General features: G+C 49.1%; 1 protein-coding gene across 3 annotated transcripts; it reads right to left on the bottom strand.

Moving 5' to 3' along the window:
- Window positions 1-8638: 8638 nt before the first annotated feature.
- Window positions 8639-14214, bottom strand: LOC136529482 (2-oxoglutarate-dependent dioxygenase 11-like). Of its 3 annotated transcripts, none has more exons than XM_066522558.1 (7): window positions 13890-14214; window positions 12743-13012; window positions 12238-12485; window positions 11806-12130; window positions 10602-11656; window positions 9970-10514; window positions 8639-9872 (listed from the first exon to the last, which is right to left on the bottom strand). In XM_066522558.1, exons 2-5 carry the CDS (start codon window positions 12995-12997, stop codon window positions 11414-11416), a joined length of 1071 nt encoding a protein of 356 aa, XP_066378655.1. In that variant the 5' UTR covers window positions 12998-13012; window positions 13890-14214; the 3' UTR covers window positions 8639-9872; window positions 9970-10514; window positions 10602-11413. The 3 variants fall into 3 exon arrangements, with proteins under 3 accessions (XP_066378655.1, XP_066378652.1, XP_066378654.1); XM_066522555.1 differs by having other exon boundaries at window positions 8639-9881; XM_066522557.1 differs by having other exon boundaries at window positions 8639-9881; window positions 12743-13171.
- Window positions 14215-17568: the final 3354 nt, after the last annotated feature.

Genomic DNA, 17568 nt, shown 5'->3' on the forward strand with positions numbered 1-17568 from the left:
TCCGCATTTGGTTTGCACGTTGGTTCAACACACACAAGATTGGATTTTTTTATTCCTTGTTTGATTTCTTGTCTCCTTTTGTTTTGTTTCTTCGATAGATTGATACTGTAGTGATCGCAAAGCAAGCTGGAAATTGTATAAATAAAAAGAAAAAAAATGTGTTGCAGGAATTGCATTGGCCTGACAAAAACTTAGCAGAGTAAGAGGAATTCGTTCTTGGTGATTTGCTTTAGAGGTTGAACAGAGGTGGAGGATCTTGGAAGCCACTCATGAGTCATGAATAATAAAGAAGAATGGTTGTTTTGGTTGGCCAGGTTGATGGTGATGGATTTAAATTAGAACTCCAGTGTTTTTCTTTAAAGCCGGCTTGTTCGGCTTCTTTTTTCAGCTGGAACAGTGTTCTACTTTCACAACAATTTAGCCAGAACAGTGTTTTCAGAACATGGCCTCAAATCTTGTTAGCGTCTCTGACTCTGAATGATGGAAAGAATCGGAGTCAAGAAAGTCTGTCTTACTCATCACTTCAGGACACAGATTTAGTTGAGAACCTGTCCTGATCAGCAGATCATCCACTCCACTCTGTTTCAGCTGCACTTCAACTCCTCTGAAACTCTTGCAAAAACAGGTGAAAGCAGACAAACAAAGTGCAGGCCTGTCTCGTAAGATAAACAACACATCATCACTGCTGGCCTACCGGGCCATGGATCACTGGCATAATAGCATCAAGTGGTGCTGTGCTGGCACAGTTGACTAGCAACTGCCTGCTGCAGGTGCTGCCGAGCTGAATGCTACCATGCATGCATGTCAGCATGTGACGCGAAGGCGAGTGGAAGCCGGATGCGCATTTCAAATCCTGTTCTTCCCATGTTGTTGTTTTTTTAAAATCGGTCTTCCCATGTTGTTTTGTTTCCATTCACGAGCTGTTCTTCTGGCAGGTGGCAGCTGCTCAAGTAGCAAAAATCTTAATGCTAGTCGAGTGGGTCCTGCACACCATCTTAATGCTACTGTAACATGCAACAGGCTGGTGCAATAGAGCTGCAATGTGGCGGCTCCTACCCATACCGAAGTCGTGGAACCCTCATGAATTTTTAGGCAAAGTTCTATAGTATAGGTGGGGATGAAACTGTAAGAAGATTGAAATTAGTGATTGTATTCCATATTGTGTACAAGAGTACATATACGGCTGGGGGTGGCATGCAAGCCTAACCACACAGGCGCTACAATCCCTTCTATAGTTACATTAGTCTAACACTCCCCCGCAGTCTGATCGGGAGCATGACGAACGTTCGGGCTGGATCGAAACTCCTGGAAGACAGTGGTCGGAAGGCCCTTGGTGAAGACGTCGGTGTACTGGGATGTCGTAGGAACATGGAGTACCCGAACGTGACCGAGGGCGACCCACTCACGAACAAAATGGAGATCAATCTCAACGTGCTTTGTCCGCTGATGCTGTACGGGGTTGCTGGAGAGGTAAACAGCACTAATGTTATCACAATAAACCAAAGTGGCACTGCGAGGCGGGTGGCGAAGCTCCATGAGCAACTGGCGCAGCCAGGTGGCTTCAGCGACACCATTGGCAACAGCTCGGTATTCGGCCTCTGCACTAGACTGGGACACTGTATGCTGACGTTTGGATGACCAGGACACCAAATTGTCCCCGAGGAACACTGCATACCCAGATGTGGAGCGACGAGTGTCGGGACAGCCAACCCAGTCGGCATCAGTGTAAACAACCAGCTCAGTAGGCGAAGAACGGCGTAGAGTCAAGCCGAGAGAAAGAGTGCCCTGTAGGTAGCGAAGAATCCGCTTGAGGGCAGCAAGGTGTGGCTCGCGTGGATCATGCATATATAAACAAATCTGTTGAACGGCATAGGTAATGTCTAGGCGAGTGAACGTCAGATACTGCAGTGCACCGGCCAAGCTGCGGTACTGAGTGGAGTCGGCAACAGGAGGACCATCTGCAGATAATTTGGAGTGCAAGTCAACAGGGGTGCTACAAGGTTTGCACGCGCCCATTCCTGCACGCTCCAAAATGTCAATAGTGTACTGTCGCTGAGAGAGAAACAGACCATCGGTGCAATGTGAGACTGAAATGCCCAGAAAGTGATGAAGTTGACCCATGTCTGTCATCGCAAACTCACGCTGAAGGGCTGCAATAATATGGTGGAGAAATCCAGCTGACGAGGCAATGAGAACGATATCATCCACATACAACAGCAGATAGGCGGTGTCGGATCCCCGGTGGTATGTGAAGAGGGAAGTGTCGGACTTGGCCTCAACAAAACCGAGAGACACGAGATGAGTGCCGAACCTGGTGTGCTAGGTGCGGGGAGCCTGCTTCAGACCATAAAGAGACTTATTGAGCCGACAGACAAAATCCGGATGTGACGGGTCAACAAAAGCAGTGGGCTATACACAGTATACCGTCTCCGTCAGAGTGCCATGTAAAAATGCATTCTTGACATCCAGCTGGTGTATGGGCCAGTGCTGAGCAAGAGCCAAGGACAGGACCACCCGAACTATCGCGGGCTTGACCACTGGACTAAAAGTCTCATCATAATCAACACCTGGCCGCTGTGTAAAACCCCGCAAAACCCAGCGAGCCTTATACCGATCAAGTGAGCCATCTACGAGTAGCTTGTGATGATAAATCCACTTGCCAGTCACCAGATTAACTCCAAGGGGCCGAGGAACAAGACTCCAGGTATCATTGGCAAGAAGTGCATCAAACTCAGTTTGCATAGCAGAGCGCCAATTGGGGTCTGGCAAAGCATCACGAACAGAGCGCGGCAGGGGCGACATGGGCACGGCTTGGAGGTTGAGATGGTCCACGGGGTGCGCGATGCCGGCTTTGCCACCCGTGCGCATAGAATGTGCATTGGTGACCGGGACAATAGAAGCCGGTCGAGTAGCAGCGGTATGGCCGGTGCCGCTAGCAACAGACTGTGCTGGAGCAACAGGGGCAGCAGAACCGACAGTACGGACGAGCTCCGTGGGGACGGAGGCGCTACTAGCAGCAGCCTGCGCACGAGGCACAAGGGTAGCAGCGCCTGGTGGCTGGGGCCCGTGCGACCACGACCCAGATGACGGAGGCGCAGAAGTAGCAGCACCTTGTGGGACTGGCGCAGAAGCAGCAGCACTGTGCGGGACTAGCAACCGCGGCTCGGTGCTGTGTGGTGCATGCCGAGGTGTGGCAACAGGCCCATGCACGGGCACAGTGCCATGCACACTTGGCGATGCCGGGGTAACCGAGACGATCGACGGAGTACCTGCACGGACAAGACGAGCTCTAAGCTGTGGCGGAGCAGTAAGATCATGATCATCAATTAAAAAATCAAGGGCAGCCGGTGCCATGGGTGTGGTCGACATGTCGGAGAAAGGAAAAAAAGATTCGTAAAAAACAACATGTCGAGAGATGAGGATGCGATTCGACTGAAGCTCGAGACACCGATATCCCTTGTGTTCCGAGGAGTAGCCGAGGAAGACGCACAAAGAAGAGCGAGGGGCGAGTTTGTGGGGTGTTGTGGAGGACATATTGGGATAGCAAGCACACCCAAAAACACGAAGGTGGGAGTAAGAGGGCTGAGAGGAATGAAGGGCGGTGTATGGTGTTGAGAAGGCGATGGTTTTAGTGGGTAGGCGGTTCACAAGATATGTCGCAGTGTGAAGAGCCTCAACCCAATAAACCGGAGGAAGACTCACCTGAAACAAAAGGGAACGCAGAATGTTGTTAATGGTGCGAATAGACCGTTCGACTTTCCCATTTTGTTGAGAGGTATATGGACACGACATGCGGAGTGCAACACCATGAGAGAGGAAGAATGTGCGGGCCTGAGAGTTGTCGAATTCTCGGCCGTTATCACACTGGACACTCTTGATGGTGATGCCAAATTGCGTGCGAACATAAGCGAAAAAAAATTGAAAGGGTGGAGAAAGTCTCGGATTTGAGGCGGAGAGGAAATGTCCAAATATAGTGGGAACAATCATCAAGAATGACAAGGTAATACTTGTAACCAGACACACTAACAATGGGAGATGTCCAAAGATCACAGTGTATTAAATCAAAGTTATGATGAGCTCGAGAGCTAGATAATCCAAATGGTAGACGTGCATGGCGACTAAGTTGGCACGCATGACATATGTGGTCGATATCATCTTTATTACAGGAAATGACACTGGAGCTAATAAGTTTGGACAAAGCTTCACGCCCAAGGTGACCGAGACGGCGATGCCAAAGGGAGGTGGGTGCAGTGAGGAATGCAGAGGTGTTGGTGGAGGGTGCATAGAACGGGTAGAGGTCACCGGAGCTATTGCACCTGGCGATCATGTTCCTGGTTTGCAAATCCTTCATAGAAAGGCCAAAAGGATCAAACTCAATGGAGCAGTTATTGTCGGTGGTAAAACGACGAATGGAAATTAAATTCTTAATAATGTTGGGAGACACCAGCACATTATTGAGAACAAGAGTACGCTGTGGTAAAGAAAAAGTGTGTGATCCAGTGGCTGTGATAGGAAGCAAGGCACCGTTTCCCACAACGATAGATGAAGGAGTGAATGAAGAGGGTGGGGAAACATTGGAGAGTTTACCAGCGTCCGAGGTCATATGCGATCCTGCACCGGAATCGGCATACCACTCGGAAGTAGCGACCGGCGAGGTGTCCTGATGCCATGACCCGCCATGAGTAGGGTTCTAGGGCGCTGCCTGGTACGCTGGTGTGGGCGCCTGAAACACTGGTGGTGCAGGTCCCCCGTAGAACGCGCCGTATGGAGGAGGTGGGGCGCCGTAGGTTCCACCATAGGTGCTAGGGGCGCCGCCGAAGCTGCTGTACTGTGGAACGACGCTGAACGCCGGCGGAGGTGGTGGCGTGTGGGCAGACTGGTCATATGGCCACATCCGTACAGTACCTACGCAAAGGATGGATGCATGCCAAGGGGTGCAGCACCTTGTCCGCCTGGAGGAGCGCCACCAGGATGAGCCGATTGGCCCTGTTGGGCTCTGTGTCCGCCGTGGCCGCGACGACGACCAGTACGTTGGCTGCTCATGGGCGCTGGGGGGCGTGTTGGAGGAGGTGTTGGAGCGCCAGGGGCCGCAGGCCGCGGTGTCGCAGCGACGAGGGCGGACGGCGAGGATGGAGGACGGGCGTCGATTTCCATCTCCTCCAACAGGAGATGTGTCTGGGCCTCCACGAACGTCGAGAACGGCCTGTGCATCTTGAGGATGGACACCATGTGGTGGAACTTGCCGCCGAGGCCACGGAGGAGCGTGAGCACCATCTGTCGATCCCCGATGGGGTCGCCGAACTCGGCAAGGGAAGCCGCCATGGACTCGAGCTGGCGGCAGTAGTCGGTGATGCTCAGGGACTCCTATCGGAAGTTGCGGAATTTCATCTCGAGCAGGAGCGCCCGGGACTCCTTCTGGCCGAGGAACTTGTCCTCGAGATAGCACCACGCCCCGCGAGCGGGACCCTGCCGCATCATCAGGGATTGCTGCAGGTCGCCGGAGACAGTGCCGTAGATCCACGTCAGGACACAGCAGTCGGCTTGAACCCATGTCGGGCGCAACGGGAAGGCTTCGTCCTCAAGGACGTGATGAGTTAAGGCATATTTGCCGAGGACGGTGAGGAACATGCCGCGCCACTTGGTGTAGGTGTTCATCGCTTGATCGAGAATGACAGGGATGAGGGCCTTCACGTTGACGACGGCAGTAGCTTGCGCCCAGAGGGCCTCATGGGCACGCTCGTACTCATCGAGGGCAGCGGCGCGAAGTCGAGCCTCCTCAGCCCGACGGGCCGCGTCGGTGCGAGCAGCGGCCTTGACTGTGAGACGACGGTCTTCGGCCTCCTTGGCAGCAGTTGCGGCGGCGTCATCATCATCGGCCATCGTAGACGGGCCGACGGCCACGCGACCACGCCCGGTGACGGAGTCACAACGGGGATGGGCGTGCAGTTGCGGGTGGATCGGACCAGCGTCCGCGCTCGGCGATGAGACATCACGAGGTGGGCGATCGGATCAGGATGGGATCGGCGACCGCACTCGGTGACAAGGTCAGGTACGGGATAGGCGATCTGGTCAGCGGCAGGTGTGAGAGGTGGACGATCGGATCAGCAACACGTCCGGCGATGGACTCAGCGGCGGAGCGGCGATCGGATCGGCAGCGGAATTGGTTGTGGAACGGAACCGCGTGATACCATGTGAGAAGATTGATCTCCATTTTGTTTGTGAGCGGGTCTCCCTCGGTCACGTTCGGGTACTCCATGTTCCTACGATATCCCAGTACGCCGACGTCTTCACCAAGGGCCTTCCGACCACTGTCTTCCAGGAGTTTTGATCCAGCCTGAACGTTCGTCATGCTCCCGATCAGACTGCGGGGGAGTGTTAGACTAATGTAACTATAGAAGGGATTGTAGCGCCTGTGTGGTTAGGCTTGCATGCCACCCCCGGCCGTATATGTACTCTTGTACACAATATGGAATACATGTGAGAAGATTAAAATTAGTGATTGTATTCCATATTGTGTACAAGAGTACATATACGGCCGGGGGTGGCATGCAAGCCTAACCACACAGGCGCTACAATCCCTTTTATAGTTACATTAGTCTAACAGAAACTTAAGATCGAGCAACAGTCGGAGGTATGTGTTGTTCAGCCCTTTCTAAAAATTTTCCTAGATCCGCCACTGGTTAGACAATGCATGTGTTGTTTATCTTCTTCTTTTTTTGAAAAAAGAACTATCCAAAACACCTTTTCATGCGAAGGCAAATCAAGGGATGTAGTATCTTCTTATGATTATGAATAGTGCGGAGCTAACTACACCCTGGAAAACTTTGCATACATTGTGCCACTCACCAACCAAAGGCTGGTGTGCGTGAGTCAGATTTTGACAGAGCAGAGTATAGTTGGCCAAACGGGCCGCCCGGCACGGTACTAGCACGGGCACGGCCAGGCATGGCCCAGCCAGGCACGGCACTACGCGGCACGGTAGACTAGCCGTGCCGTGCCTGTTAGTGCCACCGTGCCGAGGTGCCGGCCCAGGCACGACACTATCATGTCTTAGCCGTGTCGTGCCACGTCACTGGGCACGGCGGCCCAGCAGTGCCCGTGCCGGCACTGGCACTATAAGTGATCAAACACCTCAAACTGATCAAAATATCAGGGACAAGTTCATCATCTCAAACACCTCAAACTAATCAGAATATCAAACACCTCAAACACTTCATCATCTCAATCTTCAGTTACAAGTTCAGAGAACTTATCAAATACTCAAAGTTATATGTTCACAGAACTTATGAAAGACTCAAAGTCACATAATCACACAAACACAGGCAGAGAACAAGGGTTAGGGTTAGGGATCCAGCCATCACCACTCGTCGGCGCCCCGGTCCCTCAACGGCTTCAGACAAAATAGAGCAAGGGTTAGTAGAGATTGAGGGTTAAGGTTAGGGATTGAGCAAGGGTTAGGTCGACGACGACTTACCTTCAAAGCCGGAGCACCACAGTCGCCGACGAGGTTGACGAGGCACGGATCCGGTGAGCACAGACGACGAGGGACGGATCCGGCGAGGAAGCCGACGGATCCGGCCTGGAAACCGACGGATCCGGCGTGGAAACCGACGGACCTGGCCAAGAAACCGACGGATCCGGCGTGGTCGACGATGGATCCGGTGAGGACGAAGCGAGATCAAGGGTTAGGGTTAGGGATTGTGCTAGTGCCGGCCAGCGGTGGCTCCAGAGGCCACCGGAGAGTGAGAAGAAGAGAGGAAGTCGGAGGTGAGAGAGGAGAGCGAGTCGCCGACGCGGCGACGCTGAATCGCCGAGAGAGGAGAGCGAGGCGAGAGAGGAGGGGACGAGACGGCGCTGTGAGGGAGAGCCGAGAGAGGAGAGCCGAGAGCGAGGCGAGAGAGACAGAGAGTGAGAGCAAATGAATTAGGGCAACGGAGATACGGCCGGCCGGCCAGGATGGGCAGTTTTATACCCCCGATTCCAACGGCCGGATCCAACGGTTAGATGGGAGCGAGGCCGGGGATCCAACGGCCACCTGCGGCCGAGCCGTGCCGCTGCCGGGCCGGCCCATATAGCGTGCCGTGCCCAGGCCGGCACTACGGGCCAGAATGGCGGCTCAGACACGGCACTAAGGCCGGGCCGTGCCAGGCACTGGCACTAAGGCCGTCGGGCCGGGCCATTCCTGGGCCGTGCTAATTAGTGCCGTGTTTGAGCCGGCCCATAGTGCCCGGGCCAAATGGCCAACTATAGAGCAGAGGGCAGTAAAGCTTCCCTTTTGAATTCTTTCGCCTAGTTTTTGTTCTCCTTTTAGCCTGCCTGGGTGGCTGGGTTCAGGAGTGTCCATGCTGCAACTGCAAGCATCATTAGCTTAACAAAACCCTGGCAGACTGGCAGTGAAAGGTGAATGCGACCGGTCAAGCGGGCACAAAAGCTGGTTCAGAATTGACCATGTTTTCAAGGATGGGAGCAAGCAACATGCTATCATCTGGAGTACTAGATGATGGCAAGGTTGAGAAAGGCAAGCAAGCGTGCTGCATGCGTCTTATAACTTCAACAATAATACATGACAAGCGGGAAATTAGCAAATCACGCAGTAGTTTTTTTTTAAAGGACGGCAAAAGATTTGCCGTAATTTTTATTAGACGAGGAAAGCAAAAAAGCACAGAAACAAGAAAAAACAACTGCAGCCTCAGCCGTGGTCAAAGAAAATACCAAAACATGACAGCAAACCCCTAACAACTCCTGGATGAAAGAAAAAACGACAACCAACCCCGCTTTGGCACAGGAACAACTGAGCACAAAAGGCGGCAAAGGAAAAAACTACTGCACTGTAGAGAGGCTCGAAAGCGTTGCCAAGCTGTACTGGGATATGTCATCCTTGCATAGAGAAGCGACTTTGGACTTTTGTTGGAAAGTTCTTCTATTCCGTTCCTTCCAAATGTGCCACCATAAGTAGATTATGATTCCATCGAAAGTCTTCTTTTGCGTCCGATCAAAGGTAGCTCGACATCTCCTCCAATAGCTGTGGATGGATCAATTTTGGTGTATATTCCGAATTTGGTCAATATTGCACCAATTTTGTAAAATTGCCCAAGCCTCCATTGTAAAGGTACAGTCCTTGCATAGGTGTTGTGGCGTTTCCGGTAGCAGTCCACAAAGCATGCAAATGGGATCGTTTGGCCATCCCCTTTTAATCAAGTTATTAGCCGTTAAAATCTTGCGGTGAAGCAGTGTCCAAGCAAAAAATCTGCATTTCTGCTCTGTCCGCGCTCTCCAGATTGGTGTTAGCCTCAGCTTGCTGTAGGTTCCTGTAAATTGCACTTTGTAAGCGTTGCTTGTCGTGTATTCTCCATCCACTGTCCATCGCCATCTTATTGCATCTTCGATGTCGTTGTTCAACTGAATTTGATGTATGGCTTCCCATAGCTCCACATATTCTACTAGTTCTTCTCTGGTCGCAATAGGCAGTATGCTCTATCCACTTGTTGCCAATGAGAGCCTTATGTACGCTAATTTTCTTTCTTCTGCACTTGGCAAATAACCTGGGGGCTATGCTTTTGGCTATCCGACCATTGATCCAACTAGAGGTCAAAAAAACAGCCGAGTGACCATTGCCCACCGTGACCACAGTGGAAGCGTTGAAAAGTTCCATATCAATTTTATCGCATGGTATGTCTAGTTTGTTCCAGGCTCGATGCTTGTGCTTCCACCTGAACCAAAGCCATCGCAATCTGAGTGCTCTTGCAAATCCCTCTAGATCCAATATTCCTAGCCCCCCTTTTTCCTTTGGGAGACAAGTAGTCGGCCAGTTTATGAGAGAATGGCCGCCCTTGACATTTTCAGGCGCTTCACCTCGCCATAGGAAACTTCTTCTGATTTAGCTTAAAAGATTGAAAACTGGTAGTATCAGTTGCTGATGGATAGTCAACAATTGCAATGATAAACGGAGTGTTCAGTTTTAATGCGTACAGTTTGCAGTTTCAATCAACTAAAAAGATTCATGTACTCAGGCTATGCATGTGCATGCATGAAAGATATGCCAGCATTGTCCTGTACTCCTGTGTCAGAAATCCCTTGCATTGCGCTTTGATCTATTTCTGAACAAGAGAGCTGATCCATGCTCTTGCGATTGGCAACCCTTCAAAACTCAAAAGAAACAAACGCGAGAAAACCCATGGGTCACCTCTTGTCATTATATTGAAACAGTTAATTGTAAACATGGTAATATTTTTTGGGGGAGAGATAAACTTTGACAAAATTCAATCCCCAAAAGGCAGGGCAGGACCGCAGGCCGGTAGGGGCAGATCGCACATGAATATTCTTGTGTCGGTGTGTAATCTCTGACGCTCCGAAGAGACCAGGACCAGCAAGAAGCAGGCAACAAAAGGCAAAGCGCGTCACATGTGCAAAAGATGCATGGTCAGATGGTCTCCAATGCTATCCCTCTCTGCGTCTAATGCTACCCGGATCCCTGTTTGGCGATGGAGCGCCATGATGAGGCCACCGGAAGAAAGCTGGTGTTAGGCAACCAATTAGCAGCATTAGTTAATAATAAAAGGCCATAGCATTTCCAATGTGTTGGGATTTTGGCAAATATTTACTCTTGCTTCTTCTCCGGCGACACTGGGTTCCGCCAAGCAGAGGATGCTGTGGATGTTTTTCCACTCAGTTTGCCCAATTCAGTTTGGGGGAAATGTTTCTATACACATGAACTGGAATCCTGGTGTTGAGCTGAAGATGTATTGGTCTCAGTTTCTCTGGAGGTTTCATTATTTCATACGTATTTGGCAAAGATTGTGCTGACACTATGCATGGAATACGGTCACCGGCATTTCTCCGAAGAAACCTGCTCCTCTCTAAAGAAAATTGCAAGCTACATAATCTATACTGTATTATTTTTTCCCCAAAAGGGCGACAAAAGTATCGCCACAAGTATCATTACAAGGAGATACTAAAAAAAAGTGGCGCTCAAGTTTTTTTTTTTACCTGTCATAAAACCCCATCACTAGATGCTAGGCCATCCTCACCACAACAACTTCGGAACAAAGACTAAGCCAAATAACAACTTAACTCCAGTACTCCCTCATGCTTGCTGCAATGAACCAAACTGTTCGAAGAAATGACCCAACTGTTGACACTTGCTCTGGGTTGCAAGTTGCAACACAGAGCACAGCAACCCAACTGTCAACTCGCATAACAACTCAGGATCTATATTATCACATCTCACAAGAGATCAAGCCACATCATTCAAACCCTTATGACTATGAGACTAGCTATACTTTTACAACCCCATATGCAGGAGAAAATTCAAACCCTTAACTTATGTACCGAAGGAAGTTTGGGGGACAGAAGTGGAAGACCAAGCTGCAAGTAGACAGCACAGTACAAACACCAGGAAAAAAAACGCCAACCATTAACTCTTCAAGCTCTCCAGGTTACTCCTACCATCAAGCTTTGACGCGAAGAAGCGCTTTCTGAAATCCACGAAACTAATTGAGCTATACCGTGCCTCACTGTCGTTCTTCACAAGCTCTGGCAGAGGGCCGACAGTCGCATCCAGGCACACCGCGTGGAACAGTGCCACTGACATGCGCTCCCTGGTTGGGTGCACCATGGCCCTGTGCTCAATGCTTTTGTATCTCCCATTACTTAGAATCTGTTAGTGATTAATTGACTATCATGGGTAGGCAAACACCTTCAGCTTCCATAACCAAATTTACTAGCACCAAGCAACACTCTAAACAACTACAATGCTCACATAACATGATGTAGAGACCAGGCACATATAATTACTATAATACTTACCTCAAGCGTGTCTCCAACATTAACGATGAATGCACCATCAATGGCGTTTATGGCAACCCACTTGCCATCCTTCCGGATCTGCAGCCCCTGAACATCATTTGCTTGGAGTAGCAGCGTCAGTCCCATTCTATCAGTATGTGGTGACAGACCTACCACCTTGCTGGCTTGCTTGCATGGAGGGTAGTAGGTCATCCGCATGCTTTGAGGCTGGCCTCTGAATATCTCCAGGAAAGACTGCGGCTCAACACCCATGTCCATAGCCAGGAACTTCAGCAAGCAAGATACTAGTTTTGCTGCCTCAGAAAAGTACCTATCTACAGAGTTCCTGTCAAGAGTAATCATGCAAGGATGTAGTCAAAAGGACAAATAGTGAAGTGGTATTTACATCAAGATTCATGATGTAGAATAGTGGTTTTTTGAGTTCAGGCAAACCTAAAAGATGGAGGGTGACTAGGCCAGAACCTCATGTCCCTTGAATCGATCGGACGGAGCACAAGGCCAAGCAAATCTGCCCAGTCCAGTTTTTGGTTCTCAGAAACAACAAAGTGCTGGCCATACCCTTGAAGATTGCCTGGTATCATCGAGTACGCCTTCTTTGCTTCCAGTGGTTGTTTGAAAAATTCGGTCATGTCGTTCCTGAAGTTGCAGATCACTTCGTTTGGTACACCATGGTTAATGACCTGTGGTTTCAACCAGTGTAGAACAAAAGTTTTTTTTGTACATTCTTTCATTATCAACCGATAAACAAGATCTTGCGGGTTTGCAAAAAATGCCAAGACTGAAGTTAGCTACACACCACTAACTTGTAGCTATTGACATTTTTTCCCTGTGATGTGAAACAACATCGACTCCAAAGAGCAGTTGCAATTCAACAGATTAAACTTAGGTTGGACCTAAATATTACTTTATGAAACAGCTAGAGCTTCGCTTTGTATACCTGAAAGAAACCCCAGTGTTTACAGGCAGATCCAAGCTTCGCACACTCCTCCTTGGATGACTGTGGATCCAGCAACTTGTTGACATCGATGATTGGAATTGCAGAAGAGATATCATGATCAATGATAACCTCCTCAGCACCCTCTTCGTCCCTGATGTATCTTCCAGGGATCTGTTCATCTGATCTGTTGTAGGTTTCTGCAAGTGCCTGCACGTTTGGCACTGGTAGAGATACTCCGGCTTCTGCGTGTGCCATTGCTATCTCTCACTCCTGCAGGCGCAGGTGATAAACTGATAACCTTGAGTACCTCGTTTCACAATATGCCTTCTTATACTGAAGACAGCTAGTAAGGCTGATATCTAGGAGCATTTGGTCAACAGAACTGCATAGCTGCCCAATGAATTGTTGTCACAAGTACAACTCTATAACCTACAGAAATTTGGCCATGAGCCATTAATGTCATAATGGAAGGAAACACAGGGCAGTGCAAGATAACTTGCAATTTTCTTCAAGAGGGCATGCAAGACGAAACTACCACATACATTTGCCAAGCATTATTTTTTCACTCTTCCTTAACAAAACGTCCACATTGTTGTGTCACATACTCGCATATAGTTTATAAGTAGTAAAGGTCTGAAACTCTATCAGGTTGCTCATGGTGGATCCAGGAGTTGAGATTGCTGTTCACAATTCACATACAAGATCTTAGATCAGAGCTCATTTCAGTGTGACTCTGCTTACTGCATTAACATGTAAATTGCTGCGCCTGCACTAACAATACAACAATTAGGCTGGTAGTTGAGGTGCCTGCAAGCGCTATGGCGGAGCTGAGCCGTCCAGTGTGGATGGGGGCCGTCGTCCCAAGCGAACCAAGCCAAGCACGGGTGCGCCGTGGACCAATACATGACCATGGCTGTATTGGGACCGTACAAGCACCGATTACCCTAGTTCGTCTACCAAATTGAGCAAATCACATGGTGTTGGACTAATCTGCACCCACCAGCCTGCTCAGCTGACATTGACTTTGAGGATACCTACTTCTCTCCGTACAGAACATCTAGCAAACCCACAAGTCACAAATGTTTCACAAAAGAAAATGGGATTATTGTGGTCAGGGTTTTAGTGTGCGGGTGGGAGTGGGATTTACCTTCTCTGGCGGGTGTTGAGGGCGGCAGGCGGCGGCCGCGGTGGGTGGGTGGGAGGCGCTGCCGGAATCCAAGAAGAACGGCCCGCCGGGCGCCGGCGGAAGAGGAGCGAGAAGGAACACCGGAAGGGCGTAGCTATTGTCGAGCTGTCGAGTCGGCGAGAGGACGGGGTTGTGGACAGGAAAACGAGGGACGTCCGAGGCGGAACGCCGTTGATTCGGCATCCGATGGCAGGAAGAGAACTGACGCCGCGCCGGCCGCGGAAACACAGAGCAGCTGTCGGCAGGAGAAGCTCGGCGCGGCCCACTCCGACGCAAGCGGCGGCGGAGTAAAATAAATAAATAGAAACGGCGCAAGAACGACAGAAACGGCGTGCACCGACTAAATAACAGAGCAGCTCCTCTGGCCTCTGCGGCTCTGCCTCCGGCGATCTTCTCCTTCGCGGCTCCGCATGCACGGTTCCCACGCGAATGCGCTCCACTCATGAAGAAATAGAACAACGCCTACACCTCCTGCAACTATTGTGCCTGCATGCCTGCCCCATATGCCACATGCAACTGCTGCGCCTGCAACGCCGTGCACGTATGCATACAACTGCACGCCACATGCCTATTGATGCGCATGCAGGTAGGGACAGCGCCACATGCCTGTTGACGCACCACACGCCCGCTTCGCTTGTCGTGCACGTGGGGACCGCTAAGCCCATGGGACTGCATCTGCATGCGCCCGCTTCCTACATATGTTAATGTTACAATATGAAAGCACTTCTGTAACATACGCCTGAAACAGGTGAAACATTTACGAACAACGTTTGCAACATATGTGTATAACAACTACAACACCCAGATAAACACACTTGCAACATACGTCGAAAACAGATAAAATATTTTGAATACACGCTTGCAACATATGTCTGAAATATATGCAACATTGTAACATATGCAACATCCAGATGAAACACATGCAACATAGGTCTAAAACAGGTGAAACGTCTAAAATAGGTGAAACATTTGGAACATACACTTGCAACATACATTATAGTCACTGCAACATATGTAATATCCAAATAAAACACTTGCAACATACGTTTGAAACAGCTGAAACATTTCAAACATACACTTGCAACATGCGTGTATAGCCATTGCAACATATCCAACACTGGATCTACTTTTGCAACATACAGATAAAACATAGTATACATCTGAAGCGCATGAAACATACAGTCGTAACATGTGCTCATCTACTTGATGTTGCCCAAGGGAGGCTAGTTGGCGTGGCGCGAGGAGCGTAACACGAGGCGCGGCCAGCGCGAGCCATGGACGACGCGAGGCACGGGCGGGGTGCGCAGCACGAGACGCGAGGCGTAGGGCGCACGTGGCGCGAGGTAGGTCCGGTGTGACCGTGCGAGGCGCGAGGTGTAGGGACGCACGGCACAAGGCGGGAGGCGCAAGGGCACGCGGCGCGGGGTACATGCGGCGCGAGGCAGGTCTAGTGTGGTCTTGCGAGGCGCGAGGTGCAGGGGCGCACGGCGTGAGGCGAGAATGTGTAGAGGCGCGTGGCGTGAGGCGGGTCTGTCCCGTCTAGACGGACAGACGTCCTGGATTAACATTAGATTTTTTATTAGTTATATTATATTTTCATAGTATACCTATTTGATATTATAAATTTTTATATTTCTCTCTATATTTTTAGTTAAATTTAAAATATTTTGGCTCTCCGAGAAAGTTAAAATAAATTATAATTTGAGACTGGGTATATATCAGTACTAGCTCATTGATACTCCGCAGTACACGTGCATGCAGTGGGAGATGCTCTTGTAATTTGGAGTCCGGATGCCCGGGAATTATCTCCGACATTTTTACACTGCTGATGTTCGTCGTTTGACAGAGAGTCCGTCATTTTGACGGAGATTCCGTTTAATTATAGCCAGACCCGAGAGCAGCCTTGGTTTGACGGATTATACGTCATATTTGACGGAGGGTCCGGTAATTTCCACCGGAGGGTCTGTCATATTTGACGGAGAGTCCGATAAATGCACAACAGCACAACCCAAATTTGTAAAGTTCATGAACTCCAAAAATTGTGAAACAAGTTTTGTTGTGTTACTTAGAATATTCTCTATCATCTAGACATAAATTTGACACCAAAAAATATATTTTAATTTTGACTTAAAATAATAAATTTTTAGTTTAATAAATAGATAACTTATTCTCTAGGTCATCAAAATTCATGAAACTTGTTTTTGTTAACTTCATTTAAGCAGGTGCCATCTATGAAACTTGTTTTGTGCATCATCTCCTTGCATATATGCACTTGGCATCATTTTCATGCTTCATGTATTGGTCAAACACTAGGCACCCTAATAAAGATGCAACCTATAGTTTCACTTTGACACTTTGAACACAAATCCTTTTTTAGAGGAACTCCTAAGCATCTTAGGAACACACTAGCAGCCCATGGAAAGCTTGACTTGAGCTTAAGACATTCTTTCATGAAGCACATGGTTCTTCACCTAGAAAAGAGTTCCATTGAGCTAGATGATGAGTTGATGTTATGTAGGTTCTTCTAACTAGCTAGATATGTTCCATAGCATCCTAGAAACACACCCTAAATATGTTACACATGCAAACACCTTAGCACAAGATTTACATTTCGAGATGTATCAAACAAACACTGCCCAACATCCATGACTTCTGTAGGAGTGTTCATTAGCCACATACCGACTTGACCACCGAGAGATGCTAAGTCTTTATATTTGACCGGAGTGTCCGTGAAGTTCCACTGAGGGTCCATCGAATTATAAAATAGAAACCCAAGACTACTGAGTTACTACCTAAACTTGACGGAATGTCTGTACCTTGTGCCAGAGGGTCCGTCAGGTCAAGGCTGTTCAATTTCACTAAGTGTCTATACCCACGGACCGTCCTTGCTTTCCAACGGAGTATCCGTCAACCTAAGTCGACAGCACATATACCATATGTCACCTACACATAGTAGTATATATGATTAAGCTCTAATCAAACAACATCAATGCATATTATGTCATGTCATTTATTCTTGCATTGTGCATCATATTTAATTATTGTGCCTTGCACTCACAAGAGTTGAACCACACAAGCCCCTCTCATCTAGAACTTTTGTCCCTCTCTTTCATACTTCATATAATGTCATCCATACATAAATATCTCATACATGTGCATAAATATAAGTACGCGATATCGGAGAGACGTCAATTGATGTTCCAAGCTATTGGGACCTTGCTCTTCCAACATGCAGCCCCACTACTATGAACCCTATTTTGGATACTTACTACTTATTTCATTATGAATTATCCAATTCATTTGAATATGATTAACCACTTAATATTGCTTCACTAATCTAGAACTACTCACACAGATGTACCAGCCCGCAGTACTAAAATTACCATTATGGCCTACCGTGGCGATTCCCTCTTTGCACTCGTCTCTTGGCAGATTTGGAAGGAGCAGAAAGTGTGCTGTTTCAGGAATGCCACGGCCACGGTGCAAGACCTCTTGCTCGTCATCAGGGCCGAAGCCGATCAATGGGTACGGGCGTGGGCAAAGAACTTAGGAGGGCTAGCGTCGGGGGTGGTAGTCCACTGCCCACCAGGATCTCAATGTTGTAAAAGCAAAGATGTAGCCTCGCACCCCACTCGGCCTC

The sequence above is a fragment of the Miscanthus floridulus genome, chromosome 19 (assembly GCF_019320115.1).
Source record: "Miscanthus floridulus cultivar M001 chromosome 19, ASM1932011v1, whole genome shotgun sequence".
Taxonomy (NCBI): domain Eukaryota; kingdom Viridiplantae; phylum Streptophyta; class Magnoliopsida; order Poales; family Poaceae; genus Miscanthus; species Miscanthus floridulus.